Genomic DNA, 21194 nt, shown 5'->3' on the forward strand with positions numbered 1-21194 from the left:
AGTCCAGCTCTTATTTATTTAGGGTTTCAGAGCTCCCAAATTGTACTAAATATATATAATTATTAAAGAAGTCTGACTTTCGATAGTGCTGCAAAACTCGCCATAACAGCTGTTTGTTTATTGTTGTTTATTTTTATATGTTTTTACTTACAGGTTGGCAATTTTATTTAGCAATGGATACTGGAAATAAATGTGTTTTCCAAACATCGGCTCTTCCTAAAACCAACCAACCACATGTGGGATTTATTAGCTACTCTTTTAAGTTTTTATTGATTTAAAGACTACGTCTATGCCGAACATATATTTCACTCAAACAGATTTATTTAAATTTATATGTCTTAGATAGTTAAAATTTGTTAGGAATCAGTTAATGATGCAAGTCACAGTAATATAATACCATTTAAAAACAAACCACCTGTTGCTACCCTGGAATAAGTCATACTTATTGTAGTGTTGTAAAACGCAGCTTCACACCACAGCTGTTTTGCTTGCAAAGTTCTTAATTATTATTGTTTTCCTCCTTAGTTTTTTTTCTTTTGTTTGCAATTAATTATGTTCCTTTGGCATTTTTTGAGCCTTTTGTGCCTTGCTTTCGTCTCCAACGAGGCGAAATCCATCAAGAAGTCGCATGTTAATCTGTTGGAGCCAACTTTTGATCAGGATGATAAGCTGGGGAGGATTGGGATTTCCCCGCCTGACATTTCCAATAATGTGCAACGTGTGCAGCAGGTTCCATGGAATGATCCACCTGATAAGGATCATGGCTGGCAGGGAAAATGGTTTCCCCATGTCCCAGGAGATCCGCAGGATAGAAAGCAGTCCAAGGAAGAGACTACCACCACGGAGACAGTTTCAGTTGCTCCACTGGAGATGAAAACCAAGGACAATTGGCAGGGCAAGTGGTTTCCCCAAGCACCAGGAGCACCCCATCTGGTCAGGAACGACTCCACATCGCAGGAAATTACCTCCACCACCGGAGCACCACATGTAATAAAGAAAAAACCGCTGGACGGATGGAATTCGCAGGAAGCTGAGGAGAAAAGCACCACGGAGGAGGTCAAGATAGAGGAGTCCAGCACCCAGGGTCAGGATGTTTGGCAGGGCAAGTGGTTTCCCCAAGGTCCCAATGAACCGCACAAAACTAAACCTATCATTTGCGATGATGGCAAGGTATGTTTACATTCCCAAAAAAGGGGAATTCCCATAAAATAAACCATACGTAAGAAGAAAGGAAAAAACCCATAAATGAAATCCATGAAATGGGAAAATCGTTTTTAAAATTATGATTTACTATTATTTTTCTACTATTTTGATCTAACTTTATTTACAAACATATGTACTATTAAAACCGCTTGGTTTTTAAAAGTATTTCTAAAATAAGAAAAGGTAAAGCTGTCTAAATTACAAAGATGTTTTACACTTACACATATTATATTTACACATCAATATAAATCTTTAAGCAAAAGCAAAATATAATATATATACATAAGCCTTCAGCTGATAATGACTCACTTCATTCGTATTGTTTGTATTTCAGAGCAACCTCGCCGTGGATTACGATCCAAATGACATCAGTGATAGCCTGAATTACCTGTGCATCACCAGCAATCGCAGTTTGTACCAGCCGAACTTGACCAGAGCAGCCATTCTCACGGAGCACTTCCTGCCCTCCGCCTATTTACCACCTGCCAAGTGCTTGAGTGAACGTATTAATTACTCCCACCTGCCAGTCACCAAGTAATTAAAGTTAAATGATTTATGTCCTAGCAACTAAACTAAAGCTAAACTTTGATTTTCAGTGGAGCCTATCGTCCGTTGCCCGCAGAGTATGGATCCTATTCCTACCTGCCACCACAGCGATACGTTCGTAACCTGGCAGAAGGTGCCATTGTGATGCTCTACCATCCCTGCGCCTTTCCCGGCCAAGTGAAGCAGCTGCAGGACATGGTGGGCGGCTGCCTATATCGCCACTTGATCACACCTTCGCAGGCTCTCACTCCGGAGCGCCCTTTGGCCCTGCTCGCCTGGAGTCGCAGCCTGGAGATGTCCGTGGTGGATCAGCGACTGGCGGTGGAGTTTATCCAGAAGCACGCCAAGCAGGGACCGCTTGCGCCGGAGGAAATGTCGCGGGTGGTGGACAAGAGGGAGACCTACAAGGAGGGACTGCTCACGGAGGCCCACTTGGTCACCACGGCGGATGACTACGAGCTGTGCGGCTACCTGCAGGAGGGAATGTAGGGAGAACATGTTAACTATTTGTTTTAAATATAATTCGAATATTTTGTCTATAACTTGTATTTTTAATTATGCTCTGTGCTTGTCAAAGTTTTCATTTTTTAACCTCGTTTCTTGTCGGCAATATTAATAACAATTAATTTCAAAGGCTTTTTTCCGAACAAAATCTCAAAAAAAACTTAAAATCTGGTCTTAAAAACCATTTTTTAACAACAAAAACCGTTACTTTTCAGTGTGAACGCATGGCGCAAAAAAATGCCATAAAGCACTAACGCCTTCTGCTTTTTTGGCATTTTCGCATTTCTCGCTTACTGTCCTCGGTTTCGGTTTAGTTCTCTTTTCTCCGGATAATAAATAATAGTTAATAGACGATCGCCAAACGATCCCCCAACTTGGTCGCCACTCGAACAAAGTCGCCCCAAGAAAACCGACGGCTATATATAATTTTCACCCCCGCCCTCCTCCGGAAAAGCCCAGGAAATCCCAAATCCGAGTGCGTAGCCCCCGAAGAAGAGGAAGAAGGAGAAGAACAACAACAATAGAGGAGAGGTGAAACAAAGGAGACTCAAAACTAAAAACAATTAAATTGGCAATTTGTGGGCGACATAGCGTCGATATATCACGTGATTGTCTGGTTAGTATAATGGCCAAACCAATTAAATAGTGATTTTTAATGTGTCCTGCTTGGATTACAGCTTTTACATAACATACAAGGCGGTTGATTTGAAGAAGGAGCTGTAAAGGATTAGGAAGTGGAATATCAGAAGCTGGAGCAGGAGGAGCACTAGGTGGAGTTATCGAACAGCTGGAGACACCAAGGAGCCACAAAAGGAAGAGCCTAGTAACTGCAAAGGAGCATCATACGAAGAGCTTTAAAGGATCAGGGAAGCAGCACCAAAAGGAACCTCTAGAAACCCCAAAAACCATAAGAAACCCCCGCTAACTTGCACCATGAACAACCTGGCCGACACTGTGGTCGTTGATCCTGGATTCGGAGGCGGTGACAAGCAAGCCCAGGCAGGACCGGCACCGCAGGATGCCAGTGTGGTGGTTCCGCCGCCAGCCACCAAGCAATCCTCGGCCCTGAAGAAGACCAGTCGGTACAGGAGCCGCTCGCTAAGTGCCTCCTCCACGGATTCCTTTAGCTCCGCCAGCTATACGGGCAGCAGCGAGGATGGCGACGATGTGCCGCCGCGGGAGAAGGTGCAAAAGAACTCCAAAGGCAGCTCTGACTTCTGTGTGAGGAACATTGCCGCCCAGCATGCCTTCGGTCGCCGGGAAATCGAGATTGCGGAGCAGGAAATGCCGGGCATTATTGCGCTGAAAAAGCGCGCTGCCGAGGACAAGCCGCTGAAGGATGCCAAGATCGTCGGGTGCACACACATCAACGCCCAGACGGCGGTGCTCATCGAAACGCTGGTGGAACTGGGGGCCAGTGTGCGCTGGGCCGCCTGTAACATCTATTCCACGCAGGTGAGTACGGTTTTATGAACAACCACCCACATCATCCGCCACATCATGCATTTATTTATTTACTACCATTTGTCGTAAAAAATATGGCAAATTTAGTATAGATGAGCGACTGATATTGTTTATGGACTCTTAGCAAGTTATTAAATTATTTTCTGTAGTCATTTTGTAATAAAAAAAGAGTTTTTTGTTGTATTTTAGCAAGTTTTTATAAATTATTTGTATATAATGATGTGTACCCATTTACAATATGTATAAAACAGTTTATAAGGTTAACTAAAAAGAACTAGATGTGCATTTGAAAAGCAAGACTTTTAATTATTTTTTTTATAGTTTGAAACAGTTTAAACGTTTAATTTTAACGTATAAATTTGTGTATTTAATGGTAATAAGAAATCTACTAAACCGACCAGCTCTTTAACTAAATTTTATATAAATCGATTTAAAATTTTTGAAATATTTAAAAGGTATTCAGATATTTCCTAGTAGTTTGCTAAAATTTACATTTCCAAAGATTAGGTAAGAAAAAACTAAATTTTATAAGTACTAAACAAAATTTCCCTTAATTTATATACAAAATGCATTCCCAACGTTTATTTAAATTCAAATTTATATTCGAGTTTGGTCACTTGATCTGGCTGGTGGCTTGGAGACAATTGTTGTCACGCCAGGCGGCGCAAACAAATGATCAATCAAGCCATGTTAATCAATTAAGCGCCCGCGGCTCAAGTGTTTGGCAATCGCTGAGTAATTGATGTGCCCTGAATTGGGTCGCCACATCATTGGGGCAGTGGAGTGGAGTGGAGTGGAAGTTGTAGACGCAGTAGCTCGGTTTGTTTCCAGCCTCGTCTGCGGTTTCTCGATCTGTTTGCGCAGTCCTGCGGCGTGGCTGATGCAATTATCACGAGTCTGCTGACTCTAAAAAATTTATGGGATCTCTAATGAAGCGATGCGAGTGCGAGGCCACACCCCCTGCTCATTTATGCGCCCACCCGTCGCCGTCCGTCCGTAAAAACTTTTATCGCCTTCCGATTTTCACCGACAGCCTGTCACGCTGAATCACCTGTATCACCTGGGGCCTATCAGCCCAGCTCCGAGTGCTGTGCTTAGCGAGGGTGCAGCCCGGTTCCCTATCAGCCAGATATAAGTCAGATATTACCAAATGTTTACACCGCATTAGGGGGACCCGATTTATCAGACAAACAGTCTTTGCGGAATTCGTGGGGGTTTTTTATTTCTATAATAGCCTTCGAGGACTATAGATTTTCATTTTTATTTTCATGAGTATTTTTATACATTAATTCTTACTATTATAAAAAACGATTCCATTAGGGTGCCTCGATTTAACAGACAAACAGTATTTTCAAAATTCATGGATGTTTTCACTGCATGACCATAGTTGTAATAGCCTTCAAAGACGAAATATTAATTTTGATTATTTTTAAACCATTAAAACATAAAGATTCCTGATTTATGTTCATAATTTAAAAAGTATTTGAAACAATCCATGTGTATATATGTACATGAAGAAGCCTATATTCACGTTGTTTAAACCAGCTCGATTTATAAAAAATAAGTTTATTTGAATTTCCTTGTTTAGTATAGTTATTATTCAATTTTCTATTTATTCTTACTCTTATGAAATCTGGTATGAATACTGTAATTTTTTTTGGGCCTTTTATATTCATATATTTTTCATTTTCTTATCAGCCTCATTAGGCCACTTCAAATTATTAATGTCTATAAATTATTTTATAATCTTAAGAGCGATATACATTTTTGCTCAAAATCTCAATATGTCTATAAATCAAAAAATTAAGTAGTCTTAAATCTATAAATAGTTGTAGAACACACCTTTCGTAATATATTTACAAAATTACTTTGTGTTGCACATATTTAGAGTGGCTCAACTTATAAAAAAAAATATATTCTTTGTCAAATTGAGGTTTTTTATAGCTTTATATTTTAAATATTATCTATCACCTCAGTCGTAATCAAAAATTAAATTAGCTTTAAATATTTTTGCAATTGATTTAGAAATACATTTTATGTTATCAAACTTTTTCATCATACTTCAAATGGTTGGGAATGATAAATTCATTTATTTTCATTTGTTAGTAACTTAAACAATTACCGAAACGAAAATGTAGTTTCATAAGAGATGCCAAAGACATGTTTAAAAAGTAGTCAATAAAGAGTAGCCAGGTAAAATATAAGTAATAGTGATTTTTAATTAATATTATTTTGAACTGTTACGATTTTGATTATTAAACAATTCGTTGTTGAAATAGACTGTAACATTACTGCATTCATCAACCCTTTTACTTCATATAAATTATCTATGATTTAAATCCACTAATATTTTCCTCACTGTGCAGAATGAAGTAGCAGCTGCCTTGGCCGAATCTGGAATCCCGATCTTCGCCTGGCGCGGCGAGACGGAGGAGGACTTCTGGTGGTGCATCGATCGATGCGTGAACGCGGAGAACTGGCAGCCCAATATGATACTGGACGATGGCGGCGATGCCACGCACCTGATGCTGAAGAAGTACCCGACCATGTTCAAGTTGGTCAAGGGAATCGTGGAGGAGAGCGTGACCGGGGTGCACAGACTGTACCAGCTGTCCAAGGCGGGCAAGCTGACGGTGCCGGCGATGAATGTGAACGATTCGGTGACGAAGACCAAGTTCGACAATTTGTACAGCTGCAAGGAGTCGATCCTGGACAGCCTCAAGCGCTCCACGGATGTCATGTTTGGCGGCAAGCAGGTGGTGGTCTGTGGCTACGGAGATGTGGGCAAGGGATGCGCCCAGGCACTCAAAGGGCAGGTCAGTCTTGAGTTTATCCTTAAACAAAAAAAATCTCTTAATATGCTGAAACTTTTTGCTACAGGGCTGCATTGTGTACATCACGGAGATCGATCCCATTTGCGCCCTGCAGGCCAGCATGGATGGCTTCCGCGTGGTCAAGCTGAACGAGGTGATCCGCAACGTGGACATTGTGGTGACGGCGACGGGCAACAAGAATGTGGTGGTGCGTGAGCACATGGACAAGATGAAGAGCGGCTGCATTGTGTGCAACATGGGTCACTCGAACACGGAGATCGATGTGAATGGATTGCGGACACCTGACTTGACCTGGGAGAAGGTGCGTTCGCAGGTGGACCACATCATCTGGCCGGAGGGCAAGTACATCATCCTGCTGGCCGAGGGCAGGCTGGTGAATCTCTCCTGCTCCAGCATTCCCTCGTTCGCCGTGTCCATCACCTCGGCCACTCAGGCGCTGGCTCTGATTGAGCTCTTCAACGCGCCGCCCGGACGCTACAAGTCGGATGTCTACTTGCTGCCCAAGAAGATGGACGAGTATGTGGCCAGCCTGCACCTGCCCACCTTCGATGCCCATCTCACGGAGCTGAGCGACGAGCAGGCCAAGTACATGGGGCTGAACAAGGCCGGTCCTTTCAAGCCCAACTACTACCGCTACTAAAAACAAGGTCGAAGCGAAGGAGGCGGCGATCTGCGGACAATAACACCAGCAATTAGGAGTAACAACAACGCCAACGAAAGTATTGTCTTTGCGAAGAAGTAAAACTATTTAAAACAATTGTTGTCACACACACACACACGGAACACACACAAAAGGATAGGGAAAGGAGAACACAAAGTTACTATTACCATTGTATTGCTTAGTTTAGCTCGAGCGGAATTCTTGGTTGCTTTTCGTTAGCATTTAACGTCTTCGATATATAGTATTTAGCACTCGATTTAGCCGCAGGAGTATTCTCTCTGTTCACTAACCGCCAAATGACTCTCTAAACCCTAAACTAATCTTGCCCCCCAAGAATTTATTCCCTTAAAATGTTTTTATAGCCGGTTACTTGAATTTATTTTAGATATTTCGATTGCTTTTTGTCCAGTTTGTCATATTTCAAAAGATGTAATTTTGAAGCAGAAATGGAATTGATATAAAGAAGGATTTGATTGACAACTTTGATCAACTAATTTTATAACAATTATATGTTAATGAATTTCCGGTGCAATAACTAAAACCTAATGACTTTACAGACAACTATAGTATACATTTTGAATTGACTTAATTTATTCTATCTTCTTTAAACTAAAAGGATCATCAATGTAAATTGAAATCTAAGTGAATGAATCCCTTTTTTGAATTATGACATCTATAATAATCAGTGATCGATTTAACCTCTCGTATTGTTTACGTACTTAATTTGTTAATCGTTTATGACCCATGCTTTTAATTATGGCACTTTTGTACTTTCGTTTCGTCCGGAGAGTGTTGATTGGAAATGCAGTGCAAAGTAATTCCATTTATTCAATTATATACACGCTGGCATATATATCAGATCGAGAATTATATATATATACACTGCATATACACCTAATATGTATATTAGAGAAAAGTGAAAAATGTTTGTAAGAAATTTGTGAGAAACGCAAAACAATAAAAAACGGATTCTTTATTGAGCAATATTGATTGATTTTTCGTCCCGTGTTTGTCAACCCAGAAAAAGACGCCTTTCAGATGCATCACTCGTCTATTTCTCTTTTTATTACTTGATACTTGCCTTAATCTTGTTATGTTTTTCTTTGATATTTTATAAAATGTAAACTACACGAGTTTGTTATAAAAAAATCATACACATTATGTATTACAATTCACGTTTTAGTGTTTTATGTTTTATAATAATTTCTCCGTTCAATCTCTATCTTAAAATGCCGTAAAGTGCACATATCAAACCCGTCCTAATTAGGTTAATGCTAAACACATGCGTCAACTAAATCTTAATCAAAGGTTGTGTGTGTGTGGAACAAACAAATCGAAGCGGAGCCGAAAGGTTACAGTGGGCTAAAGGTAAACCATATATGTATATAGGGTTTGCATCTGGAGAGGATCGGCGGCGGGCGGCGCAGATTTAGTCGAGAAAGTGAGGCTTGAGGTGCTTGAGCATGCCGAAGGTGCGGAATCGGCGAATCTTCATCACCTTCATCAGCTCGTCGTCGCAGATGGCGAACTGCTTGTTCTTGGGATCGTACAGGTCGCGCTCCTTGATGATGGCCCACACCTTCTTGACCACTTCGTGGCGGGGTAGCGAGGATTCGCCCATGAGGGCGCTCAGTTCGGGCGAGAGATTGTAGGCTCGGGTGAAGCCGGTGGACTTGCGACCCGATCCGGAACCCGTACCTCCGGCAGCCTTGCCTGCCTTCTTCTTGGCGGCCGGCTTCTTGACCACCTCGTAGTCCGAATCCGATCCTGCATCACTCTCGGTTCCGGAATCATCGGCATTCAGGGTCTTGCGCTTCTTCTTCGGAGCCTTGTGCTTGGTGGGTTGTGGCCTCTTCTTGGGACCTGGTTTTTTCTTCTGCTTCTGGGCGGCAGCCTCTTCCTCGCTGCTGCTCGGATCCTCCTCTTCGCTGGGTTCGCTCTCCTCGTCGGGCTCCGCATCCGGGTCCTTGCCCTCGTCGTCGTCCTCGTCCTCGTCGTCTTGCTGCTCGTTGATCACCTCCATCACGATCTTGTCGAACTCCTTCTTGCGGCTCAGCAGCGAGCAGTTGAGCTTGCCCTCCACCTGTTCGCGCACCCGCTTGGCAGAAATGGTGGCCAAATCAGCGTCCTTGAGGACAGCCTGGATTTCGCGACGCAGGTCCTCGCTGGAGATGTCCGACATCTTGTTCGTGTGGTATTCCTCGTTTTACGTCGGTACACGTATTTCTGAGTTGAATGTCAAGGGTTCGCCTGATTATTCCGATCCAGATCTTAATCAGTTGATGGCTACTTACCTGGAATTCACTTTTCGGTGGTGTTTTTCACGTTACTCGGAATTTTTTACGGCTACGGCTGCAGAAATTGTTCCGTTTTTTTTCTTTACACCGGCGTCTATATAGGGTTGCAACTTGATGACCGCACTTATCGGTATCGAAGGCAGAAAATCCGGATATCGGACAGTGCTGGCGGGCTTATAGCCAAATGTGGCTGGAGGGCAGGTGCATATTAAATTAGCTATAATGTAGCAAAATTATTTTGATTCATTTTTGTTGCAATATACGCTTACATTCTTAATTATTTTGTGCTCCAATAAATTCAAAACAGAATCTTTTGAAAACTTAAATTTACTGGCATCTCTAAGGGGCTGCCACTTGATGGCCGCAATTATCTATTTCGAAACAGTGCCGGCGGGACTCTACTCGAATTTGGCTAGAAGACAGGTGCATACAAAAATTGATTTAAATATATGATTAAAACAAAGGTTGATGTATAGGGTAAGAAGCTAGTTAAGTTCTCAACCACTGGTCATATTGTGCCGGTATATTTTAGTACATTTTGCAGAGTAGTATATTTTTACCATCGTGATGCGGACACACTGGTACCACAAGAACGTCGCGTATTTGTTAAAAACTAAAACTAAATAATATTTATCAACCGTTTTAAGTTCGCCCCACGCCTCCAACCATTTCACCGATGCGCAATAAGTTATTGTCTTTTTAATTTGCCGTGTGTGTGTCGAGAAAATCGGTGCAATTGCAGCAGCTGCAGCAACAATAACAATATATAAAAATACCAGCAACAACTACACTACACACTCACATCAACAACAACAACAACGTGCGCTGAGGTAATTTTGCTATTTTTTATGCTTTGTTGTTTTTTGTTTATTTATAAAGTTGTGCGGGTGTGAGAGTGTGAGTGAGGTGCGTGAGTGAGATGCGTGAGATTCCCGTCTAAATTTGATTTTGGTGCAATTTTTCATGAAGTCCCCCTTTATTTAATTGCATTTATGTATATCTATTTCGCTGTTTTAATCCACTTTATGCGTGAGATTCGCAAAAGTTTTGGCGTTTCCTCTTTGGCTCCTCTTCGTCGCTTTGCGCTTCTCCGCTTTGTGCCGCTGCTTCGCGTCTTTGTTTTGCCGGCGTTTCGATGACGTTTTAGTTGTCTCCTTTTGTTCGAATTTGCGACGCCCTTTTCCAATTGGAACTTTTTAGACTCCGAAATTAAAAACTTTTTTTTACTGGAAGTAAAAAATCAATTAACTTAACGTTAATATAACTCACATGCTTCTTAAGAGCTGTGTGCTCCTCCTATTTTGTACTGATTTTTTCAGAAAAACTACAGTACAGCCTGTTGAAGAAAAACGATTATTTAAAAATCCATAATATTATTATAAAATTCAAGCTAAATACGGAATGCCAATTTGGTGCTAGCTTATTTGAAAAACTTTCAATAAATTGAATTTTAAATGAATAAAATAATTCATATTTCAAATAAAGAAAAATGATGAGCCTTTTTTGGATTAATGTCTAAGAAAAATATTACAAAATCACATTTTTGGATGGATTTGATATCATTTAGAATTAGTATTATCATTTAAAATTGACAGAACAAAAAAAAAATAGTTATATAAAAATAAAAAGTGCTGGACAAAAACAGCATAGTAATGAGTTTTAAAAAACTTGCAATAATAAAATTTATAAAGTTTGTCTTCCAATAAATATCTACTTCCCCCACTTGGTTTATGGATAGCTTAGTAAAAACCGCAGAAATTACAAGGCATAAATAGGTTTCAATAGTTCTGTAAAAAGTTTATCCGGTAACGATAAAAAATATGCCGGGCTATTTTAATCCAAAACTGATAAGCAACAACCACTTTACTTCAAGATAAGAAAGTACAAGTACTCGTACATAATTTTCCTTTGTGTTTATCACATTAATTTCGATATTCTTTAAATTTCTTTACAAGAAATCGTTGTGTATTTTGTATTAATAGCCGATTTGAATATTTATTTATTGCAGCGGCTGTGCTCCGTGTTGTCAGGCATCTATTTCGTATTTTTTTGTTGGCCTTTTTATTTATTTTGTGGCTTGTTGTCGCCTCACAGTGACTGCCAACAGTATACACCCTATACCTGTTGCTACGTGCCACCCACAAAAGTGAAAGCATACTTTTAGCTGGAAGTGTGACAGACAGAATTAATATTTCAGCGCTTTTGTTTTTTTCAAACCAATTAGATGTTCTTGGCATAGTTTTTTCTTATTTTGACCGATCTAACATTGCTCATTTAAGTAATCACATAAATTATCGCAGATTATGAAATCAGCCGATAGAATTGGCTGTTGTTTTTCAAGATTTAAAAAAAATTTAGCTTCTTGTGGAAAGTGGAATTAAATGATGATAAGGAGATGGAATAGAGAATATTTTAAATAAAATGAGTAATTGATGTAGAAAAGTGTAGATTAAGCAAATATACCGTTTTATAAGTCTTAAGATAAATTTTCTTTCTTTCAATACGTTATCAAACAAATTCTTTTATGTTCTACAAAAAATCAAAAATATCAAAAACTTTAAATAAATATTTTAAAGATAATTAGGAAATGATTTACCTTTAGAATTTAAAAGAGCCTAAATTTGAAATATGACACAATTACTCTTTTAAAAATTTAAAACAATATTAGGCGGGATATTATGTACATGAAATATTAAATTAGTTGTACTTGGTGATGTTAGACCTACACTTGCTTAAAGAAAATCCAATTAAAAGAGCAATTTAAATTTAATAGTTTATTTTCTATGGCCAAGTGTATGTCTTGAATCGCTTAAGTATAACTAAATTAATAAATTAAATAATTCTTTGTTGTCGATATATATTTGTTAAATTCTTTATTTTATAAATGAAGATAATTTGCAATTTCCCGCTGCCTTCGGACGTTCATTGTTTATAGCTGTTTTAGAACTAAATGCCCGCAGTGTTGTTTCGTCATTATGAAACGACGTCAAAGTAAAAGCACCAAGAATTTTCGCACGGTGAAAAATGTTTTTCAATTTTCCACCGCTGCTGCTGCCCCGAAAAAATGAAAGAAAGAAAAAGTTTTCACCGCCCACGCCGAAAATTCTGACGCGCTCGATTTGTGTTTGACTTGGTGCCTTGCTTCCATATTTTTTATGCTAGCATTTTATAATTTATGCACAAAAAATCAAAAAAATATATAAGTGATGCCTGCATTAAGACAAACGGGAATGGAATGGATTTTCGCAGCATTTCAGCCGGAAAGTGAGTGAGCAGGGGGTGTTTTTGGGTGCACAGTGAGCCATAAAAGTCTGCCACTCATAACTCATAGGCCAAACTATTTTTCTGTGACCCTGGACGAGGTGCTTGACAGCGGCAAAACAATTAAATGCGGGTTGGAAGTGCACACATATATTTTTATGTTTCTGGCATGTGCACTATAAATGTGTGCGAATGCCGAAATTCGCAAATAAATTCCCTTTTTTTGGCGGTGCAATCGTTTGGCCCTGACATTGCACTTGCAGCATGGAAAATGGGAAACCGTGCGATTGCAGCAAATGGGAAATGCAAATGGGCGATATTTTCCCATGAAAAATTCTTCACTTTGTTTATGACAATTTCCAAATTGAAGACGGCACAAATAGTCAAAAACGAGAATTGGAGAATTTAAGGCAAACAAGATTAAGAAATACGTACAGTGCGTTACATAAAGATGGGCTTACTTTTATTATATCTTACTTAAATATAATAATAATTTCGCTGAAATATTTCAAATATAAAATCTAAAAATATAAAATACTGAACTTTTAATTCATAAGGAAGATTTTCACATAAGAATTTGCATTTATCTTATTTTAAATATATTTATATGTTAATGGTTAGCATATTGTCATAAAATTAAGTCTTATAAACTTACACTCGTATGTATTGAAGAACTATAGTATTTCGATCTGCCATGCACTGTAATCGGGCAGTGAAAATAGTTGTTGCGACTTGGCGACTAAAGGCGTCATAAAAACACGCCCACAGCCATGACACAATCGAAGAAGATGATGCTTGGTTGGTCCGATTTTTCCCTGGGGGCCTGAGAAAAGGCTTTTTGACGTTTGCGCCCGATTTGGCCATAAATTTGAAAAATGATTTTCTACAAGATTCTGCAGTCGTGCAAAGCAAAAATCCTGTGTCGTTAAATCAAATCAAAACGAAACGACAACGACAACGACAACAAAAAGTCAGAGCTGAGTCAATTTTCTTATTTTTAGTTGCTGCTATTGGTATGTGCTTTTATTTTATACTTTTAAATGTATATTTCTATTTGCGAATAATAAAAAAAATATATATATTTGTGCTAAATTTAACCCAATTAGTTGTCGGTGTTCTAAATTTGTATTCGCAATTTACTTTGATTTTCCTTTGCCAGCATTCCTCGGCCGCAAATCAATCGAAAGAGTAAACTCAATCGGGGATTAGTCATGCAGGTGGTTCTCTCTACATCGAATCAATTCACAGTTCGGTTTGTGTTTAGGAATTATACGACCATCATAAATTATATTTTATATCTTGAATCGATTCCCCAAGCGTCCAATTGCCCAATTTGTGAATTTGTTTATTGGCAAAAAATTATGCTGCACGATCTGGGCGAAAGTTGCTTTTCAAGGTCGTTGCGTTGGATTGTTTGCAAAGGATTTTTGCAGTTAAGATATTCTGCTTTGGATGTTGGCCAAATAATAAATATGATTTTTTTCGCATTTTTCGTTTGGCATATCTTATTGTTGCTCCCTGTGATATGTGTTTATAGGGAAAATAAAAGAAAAGGTGTTGCGGGGTTTGGAAATATCAAATGGGAATATATATTTTAGGAAGTCAGTCATAAATAAAATATATTTAAAGTGCTTAGGCTATATTTATTTGGGAATTGCGATGGCTTAGGATGCGTTGAACTTTAAGAGGTTTGAGTTTTTGTATGCGAATTTTTATTAGTTTCTTATTAATGTTTTATAACTTATTTGAATGTATATAATATACATTATGAAGGATAAATTAAAAAAAGTTACAAAAAGTTTAGACATGATTTCAATATATAAATACTTGAGACCTTTTAAACCTTTTTAGGTATTACAATTCACATCAACGTTAACAAAATAATATGATTATTATAAATATGTCAGCTATTTTTATAAGTAAACCAAAATAAATGAAAATAAGTTTAATACATAAATGTGCAGAATGGTTTATAGTTTTCTTTTTAGTATAAAATATAATAAGGATCACTTAAAAAATCATTAATTGCTATGTTATGACAGCCAAGGTTTCTTTTTCAATCATCTTCTACCTTTGAGGGACCTTCGCGAATTTCCTCGTAACTGAACCCGCCCAAAAAAGATTAAACTAAGTGCAGGCACACGCCTTGACCCAGAAACCCACTTAGAAGCGAAACCCAAACGATCGTAAGATCCCAAATACCTCACGAAATGGGCAACTCTCCTTGGTGTAGGGTGCTCGGGAAAATAGACCGAAAACTTTTTCAAAAAACTTTTCGAAATTAAGAGCCGTGCGCCGATCGTCTGCTTTAGACTCTCCGGCGAGAGATGATTTTGAGTTCTATTTTCGAAAGAAGCGTTTTCGAAACTGGGAGAGTGAAAGAGCGCGAGTTGTTGTTCGTGTAGGAAATGTGAAAGTTCATTGTTTCATTGAGGAAAACTGGTGAAAAAGTCAAATTATCTAACAGTGGCGAGGAGATGTTCGAAAATGTTCGAAAATGTTCGAATTCGGTATTCGGATTTCGAAATGGGAGCAGAGCATATCGCTGATCGCAGATCGGCGTGCGCCCGGAATATCTACACTCAGTGGTCTCTGCGGAGGTTTCACGTTTGAACGTCGTCTCTCGAACGAACAATTTCCACGGAAAAGCGCAATGTGAAAGCCAAAAAAGACTAGAAATAGCCTGGCGTGACGTCCCACACAGACGACAGACAGCAGAACGATTAGCACCGTACCGTCAGTCAGTAGCGGACTATAGCGAACCGAGAGAGGATCTTACGATCTAACCGATCTAAGCGATCCAAACGATCGAAACGATTTTAACTGATCTTGAAGTGTTTAGCCTAAGAAGTGTTACGAAAATGCCAACATTCCATTGCTAAAAATCGAAGGAAAATTAACGAGAGAACATAGATTCCTGGGCAGCAGGTGGTTTGTCTCCCGCGCGAGTGTCTCAAGTGCTTCATAAATCCAAGGATGTGTTTTTAACGCAATCAAAGATAAGAAAAGATCATCGAGCTGCGTTATCCGAGAACAAAATCGAGGTGGTTTTGAGTGGTTCGCGGGGACCATGCCGGTCATTGCCGATGCCGCCAGCGATGAGCCACCAGCAAAATGTTGCAAACATTGTGAGGGTATGCCTAGATCTTACATCCTATCCACCTATATATCCACCTACTCTGTACTCTGTATATAGTAAACAATGGCCGGAAAAGTGCAGCGGGTTCGTTAACCGATTGGCTATTAACTTCGGCCCAAAATCCAAACACAATTGAAAGATTTATGCTTAATTTCTTCTCCCTCCCCCCTGTGCGCTCCCTATGTTTTTTTGCCCCCGCCACTTGACTGACATTAACTTTGCTCCTCTCCATTTGTTTGTTTTAATTTTTGTTGTGCTCTTTGCCCAGGGGCAGCAATTGCCGGGCACTTAGTTTTTCCTGCTACCACAAAAAAAAAACCAACAAAAAATTGAAAACCGCTGACGCGACTACTTAAAATTGTTCAGTAGGGTAGTGAAAAATCATGACAGCTAACGCCACCGGCTGCAAAATAGGCCTCGGGATTAGCTAGGGAAAAATGGATTTTCGCCGCGATTTTGACAACATTAAAATTGTGACCGGAAATGTCAAAATATTTTTGGTACAGGAAGCTTAATTTAATTTCAAAGAGCGTTTTCATTTTAATTATCTTGTTTGGATTTTCTGAAATGAGCCATAAACATTTTCTATATGCCTATTTTATATTTCAATTCTCACCGGCATTAAATGCAGTACATTTATGCTAAATGATTACATTTTAATTGCATTTTTGATTTATTTTTTTGTAAGGTAAGGTTGTACTGATTTTTGAATTTAATATGAAAAGAAAATGTTCCTTAATTCAAGTACATTCATATATTTACAATATACATATAAATGTTTGTTTAAAGCCATAAAAACTTAAGAAAACACAATTAAAATGTAATTTATTTTTGTAGAATATTAGAAACATTTGTTTTTGAATATCCTCTTAATTTAGTTGGATGTTTGCTTTCTTTCTATTCTTATTTTCACAAGTGTTTTGTTATAATAAAGCCATGAGTATTCTTATGTGAAAAACTGCGATCCATCTTATAATAAATGTTAAGATTTAAAAAATATGTATTTTAAATCTAAAATTTGTGATAAAATATATTTGAATGTTAATTTTGAGTTATCAATGGCGTTACCTCTAATTTGTGTGTAGTCATTTGAATTTAAATTTGTGGACATTGCACGTTGTTGAATTTTAGTTAATTTAGAATAATTAAGCAAAAGCGTTGTCCCTAATGAGGGGAGGCTGAGTTTCTTTTTGCCGCTTTTTGCTGCCTTTTGGCCGTGCGTTTTCTGCTTGGCACGCGCTCAATGTCAAACTGACCAGCCCACCTTCCCCCGCCCACTTTTCACGCCTCACCCCACCATCAACCATCAACCACCGCCCACAACCCCCAACCCTTCGCCGCTTTGGCTAACGAGCTGTTAAAAATAAAGCATTGTAAAATGTTGTCAACAAATGCAGACATTGTATGAGTACATAATATAACGAGGAACCCAGCATATATATGCCAAAGTTAAACAAAGCGTGGGCGAAACCGCAGAACAACCGGGGAATCGAAAATCATGCGGGAAATATTTGAAATAAAAGAAAGGCGATATGAAACTTATATAGGAAGAAATGTTATGTAATTTAAACCACTTAATTACAGAGAAAAATAAATAAATTAACAAATCGATATTTAAAAGAAACATGTGACCTATATCTTGTCAAATATATTATTTTAAAAGATTTTGAATTTGAAAATTACCAAATGGCTATTTAATTATTTTTTAATATAATAATAATCCACTGAAAATTTATTTACTTTAAAAAATCAAAAAGTAATTGAAAAATTTATTTTCCCCTATATGAAACTTTGAACTGCAAGATTTGAATTTGTTAAGATTTAAATTAAGTCTATTTTACGTTATGTTATGAAAAGGAAACTCCTTTTATCTTCTAAAACATCAATAATCCACTGCTGCCACTTGTTGTAACCGACGATAAATAAGCATTTTTCCTCACCATTTAAAAATAAATAAATTATCCTAATACCCAGAATTAATCAAACTAAAAAAACCAGCGAACAACAACAGGCTAAGCCAAATCATTTTGGCCATATAAACGACTTGTTTACAACAATGCAATCTTGTTTACAAATAGCTGAGAAAAGAGGAGAAAAAATTCCATTTCTTGCGGCTAATCGGAACGTAAAATTTTCCAAGCCTTGACACTCTTTCAATGTATAGCAATGCGCACATATATTTTTATTCCTTTGATATATAGTGAATTTGATGTTGATGGCTGTGATTAGACAACTGCAACTGAATAAATGAATAAAAAAGATATTCATTTTGGTTTTTTTCTTTTATGGCTTTTTTATTTACATGATAAACGAGTTGCAGGCTGCTCAGTAAAATTAGCTGCCATGCGACAGCAACAAGAAGAAAATTAAATTTAATGAAAATCAAAAACGAAGCAGACACAACCAAATGTTGTCCCTTTCCAGCCGGTTTTTCTCTTATTTTAATTTTTTTTGTTTTCCTCGTTTTTATGGCCATTTTCAAAGTAATTTTTAGTGCTGAGTGGGGCACAAGGTGTTGTCGTTTTGTATTTTCTCCGTGTGAGCGCTCCTAAACACTTTAAAATGAGTGTCGCGGGGCTAAATCCAGCCGTCTTCTTTCAGCTACCCCTTATCCATTCATCGAATTGCCTTTGGCTGGGCATTCCTGACATCTCATTCGATTGCTTCTTGGGGGGACGACGACGAAAATCGTGCTGAACTGTGAATTTGAAAAGGGGGAAATTTTAATTTTCTGTTGCTCAGCCAAAGAATTTTGGGGATCACTCACTGACTGAACTGACAAAGCTCATTGAACTGGTTTGTGCAGTGAGAAAATGTGAGTGGCATATTAGTTAAGCAATCATAAGTCAATATTATCTATTTACTTAAAAGCTAAAACCAAACTATTTTCACTAAATCTCAAGTAATGATAAAGATTCTTGAATTTAATTTTACATCCTTTTTATCTTGTTAAGGCTTATTTTTAAACTCAAAACGGCCCTAGCTTTTTCTCTCTGTAGCCTTAAAACTACTAACTCGAAAGCACTCAGTTTGCAATTGGAAAATCAATCAACTTGGAGGCTTTTCCAGCCAGCCGTCCATTGGGGAATTCGAAAATTTCACTTACAACTCGTCGAGAGCCGCACACAAAGTGGCAAATAAATTTGCACTTGCATCATCATCATCATCTTCATTGCCATATCGTATCGTATCGAATCGAATGGAATGGAATGAATAGGAATACAAAAAACGAATATGAATATGAATATTGATATTCCATGGCAGCCAGAGCGTCGTGTTCGATTGTTTTTCCTCGCAGCGCGCGAATGTGTGAAAAACATGCCGCAAAAATGCCGAAAAAGCCAAACGAACACATGGAAATTGCGGCCGACTGTGGACTGTGTGTATATTTGCATTTTGCCCATTTTTGTAGTCAAATTTCTGTTGTTGTCTGAATCAGCCAATGAATCCTCCGTCCCACTTTCGCCCACTTTCCTCCATCCCTTCTGACGTCTTTTGGGTGAGCGTGTGTACAACGCGGCGTATGAATATAGAAATTTTATTACTGCTGCTTTTTTCCTATTGTTGTTCTTGTTTTCTTGTTGTTGTTTTTAGCTTGCGCAATGTTTACACACATTAAATGGCAGCGTCCAGTCAAAGTCAAAATCCATGTACACATGAAAAAGAGAGAAAAGAGAATCGATCGGTCATTATTTAAGGGAAAAACAGGCGAGAAGTTCTGCTACACTGGAAAAACTAATGTTGTCCTAAGATCACTTTTTAATTGGAGAAGTTTCGAATGATTTAATGTATTTTAAACTAAAGTTGATCCATATTTGAAAAAGAAAAAAGAAAAGTAAAAATATAAATTAGGTATTGCATTTCTAAAGTTAACTCAAATAATAAAATAATAATTATAAATGTAACTCACGAATAAAGCTTTCAGTTAAAAAAAAATTCTTTATACCTTTAAGATCAATAGTTGATTTCAGTAAAGTACTATTGTTCGCTTTTTGGTAGTACAGAATATTAGATCAATTATTGAAAAAAATTGTAGTAAAATATACCAAAACGTAAATTATAATATTTAGAATTTAGAATGATCAAAATAAGCTTACTTAAGCTGTTTAAATATTAACATTATTATTTTATCTTATCTAATTAATCTATTAATATTTTTTAATAGTATCAGCTAAAAAAGGATCTAATTTTTCCCCGTTTACTTGTTGTGCATTACTTTTGCATGTTGCAGACACATGTTCTCAAACGAAAAACCGAAACAACAACAGCAACAGGCAGTTTTTCGTGAAAATATATGTAAATCGCCAACGTATGGCATCGCTATATATCCCACATTGTCCAGTTACCTCGTTTTGCAATACTGCTGGCCAAGAAATTCGTTGGAAAATTCGGAAAACGAAAGCGCACGCATTTGTGCAAATAAACAATGTGCGGCCGTGTGAGGGGGTCGGAAAAACAGGTGGGGGTGGTTTTTCGAAAGGGGTGGGCGCAATGCTACATACATTTAAGTAATGTCAGAATAATTTACAGTGGGTATTAGGCCTAAATGTGGGCGTATTGAATATGGAAATCAGGATGAAAGATTAACGAGTTTATGAACGTTTTATTTCATTGCAAAAGTATTATGTTGGTAAATGTTGAGAGCACTCTTTGATTTGTGGTGAAAAATTGATTATTATTACATAAAAAGTCAGGTTTTATAATTGTTCCTTTATTTATAAAAGTCTAAGGCAAACATTTGTATTGATTATGATTCCAAAAGATAAAAAAAAACCAATGTTATTTAAAAAAGTTTAATAAAAGTTATCATTGATTTTTATTTTAAAAGATCAAAAATAAAACAAATATAAAATTTTTTAACAAAAAAAATCTGAATTAAAATTTATGATGTTTATTCAAATAACATTACTTTTTATGGAATAGGTATTTGTTTTTAAATTCAGCAAGAACTTGCTTTAAGTTTAAGCAATTATAGATATAATATATATATATAGCAATCACTTATCGAAAATCTAGTTTATCATTTATTTTTGTATAAGCTCCTTTGAGTCTAGTGCCTTTCCTCCAATAAGTGCAAATATTTGGCTATTGCCACTGGAAACTACTGCATTCCAATCCCACAAAAGGATGGAAAAATGGGGAAAATTGTGAAAAAATACAGAGAGCATATAAGAAAAGAGAGGGAATTTTTTCTATGGGATCTCGAGTTGGCAACCTGCAGGTGTTCCTTTCGCTGGATAAACAAATTACCTGTCCTCCCCTTTTTTTTCCCCCGCCCTCTGTAT

The 21194-nt window shown here is 37.7% G+C and overlaps 4 protein-coding genes across 6 annotated transcripts in view; 3 read left to right on the plus strand and 1 right to left on the minus strand.

Annotated features, from left to right (window-relative positions):
- The first annotated feature begins 471 nt into the window (after nt 1-471).
- Nucleotides 472-2288, plus strand: LOC108146538. The gene is made up of 3 exons (XM_017272578.2): nt 472-1170; nt 1538-1737; nt 1800-2288. Exons 1-3 carry the CDS (start codon nt 553-555, stop codon nt 2236-2238), a joined length of 1257 nt encoding a protein of 418 aa, XP_017128067.1. The 5' UTR covers nt 472-552; the 3' UTR covers nt 2239-2288.
- A 256-nt stretch (nt 2289-2544) lies between these two features.
- LOC108146214 (adenosylhomocysteinase-like 1) lies at nt 2545-8192 on the plus strand. The gene is made up of 4 exons (XM_017272133.1): nt 2545-2869; nt 2931-3708; nt 6084-6533; nt 6598-8192. The coding sequence occupies exons 2-4, from the start codon at nt 3187-3189 to the stop codon at nt 7189-7191; spliced, it is 1566 nt and encodes a 521-aa protein (XP_017127622.1). The 5' UTR covers nt 2545-2869; nt 2931-3186; the 3' UTR covers nt 7192-8192.
- A 52-nt stretch (nt 8193-8244) lies between these two features.
- On the minus strand, nt 8245-9641 carry LOC108146216 (upstream activation factor subunit spp27). Its single transcript, XM_017272134.2, has 2 exons — nt 9507-9641; nt 8245-9438 (listed from the first exon to the last, which is right to left on the minus strand). The coding sequence occupies exon 2, from the start codon at nt 9392-9394 to the stop codon at nt 8642-8644; it is 753 nt and encodes a 250-aa protein (XP_017127623.1). The 5' UTR covers nt 9395-9438; nt 9507-9641; the 3' UTR covers nt 8245-8641.
- Nucleotides 9642-15346: 5705 nt separating this feature from the next.
- The window catches only part of LOC108145889 (myocardin-related transcription factor B), a 48112-nt gene continuing 42264 nt past the window's right edge, over nt 15347-21194 (plus strand). For all 3 annotated transcript variants that reach the window (XM_017271538.2, XM_017271541.2, XM_017271540.2), the window contains exon 1: nt 15347-15904. In XM_017271538.2, coding sequence (XP_017127027.1) covers nt 15841-15904 — 64 coding nt within the window. In that variant the 5' untranslated portion in view covers nt 15347-15840. The remainder of the gene's footprint in view (nt 15905-21194) is intronic.

This window comes from Drosophila elegans, unplaced genomic scaffold (genome assembly GCF_018152505.1).
Source record: "Drosophila elegans isolate 14027-0461.03 unplaced genomic scaffold, ASM1815250v1 contig_208, whole genome shotgun sequence".
Taxonomy (NCBI): Eukaryota; Metazoa; Arthropoda; class Insecta; order Diptera; family Drosophilidae; genus Drosophila; species Drosophila elegans.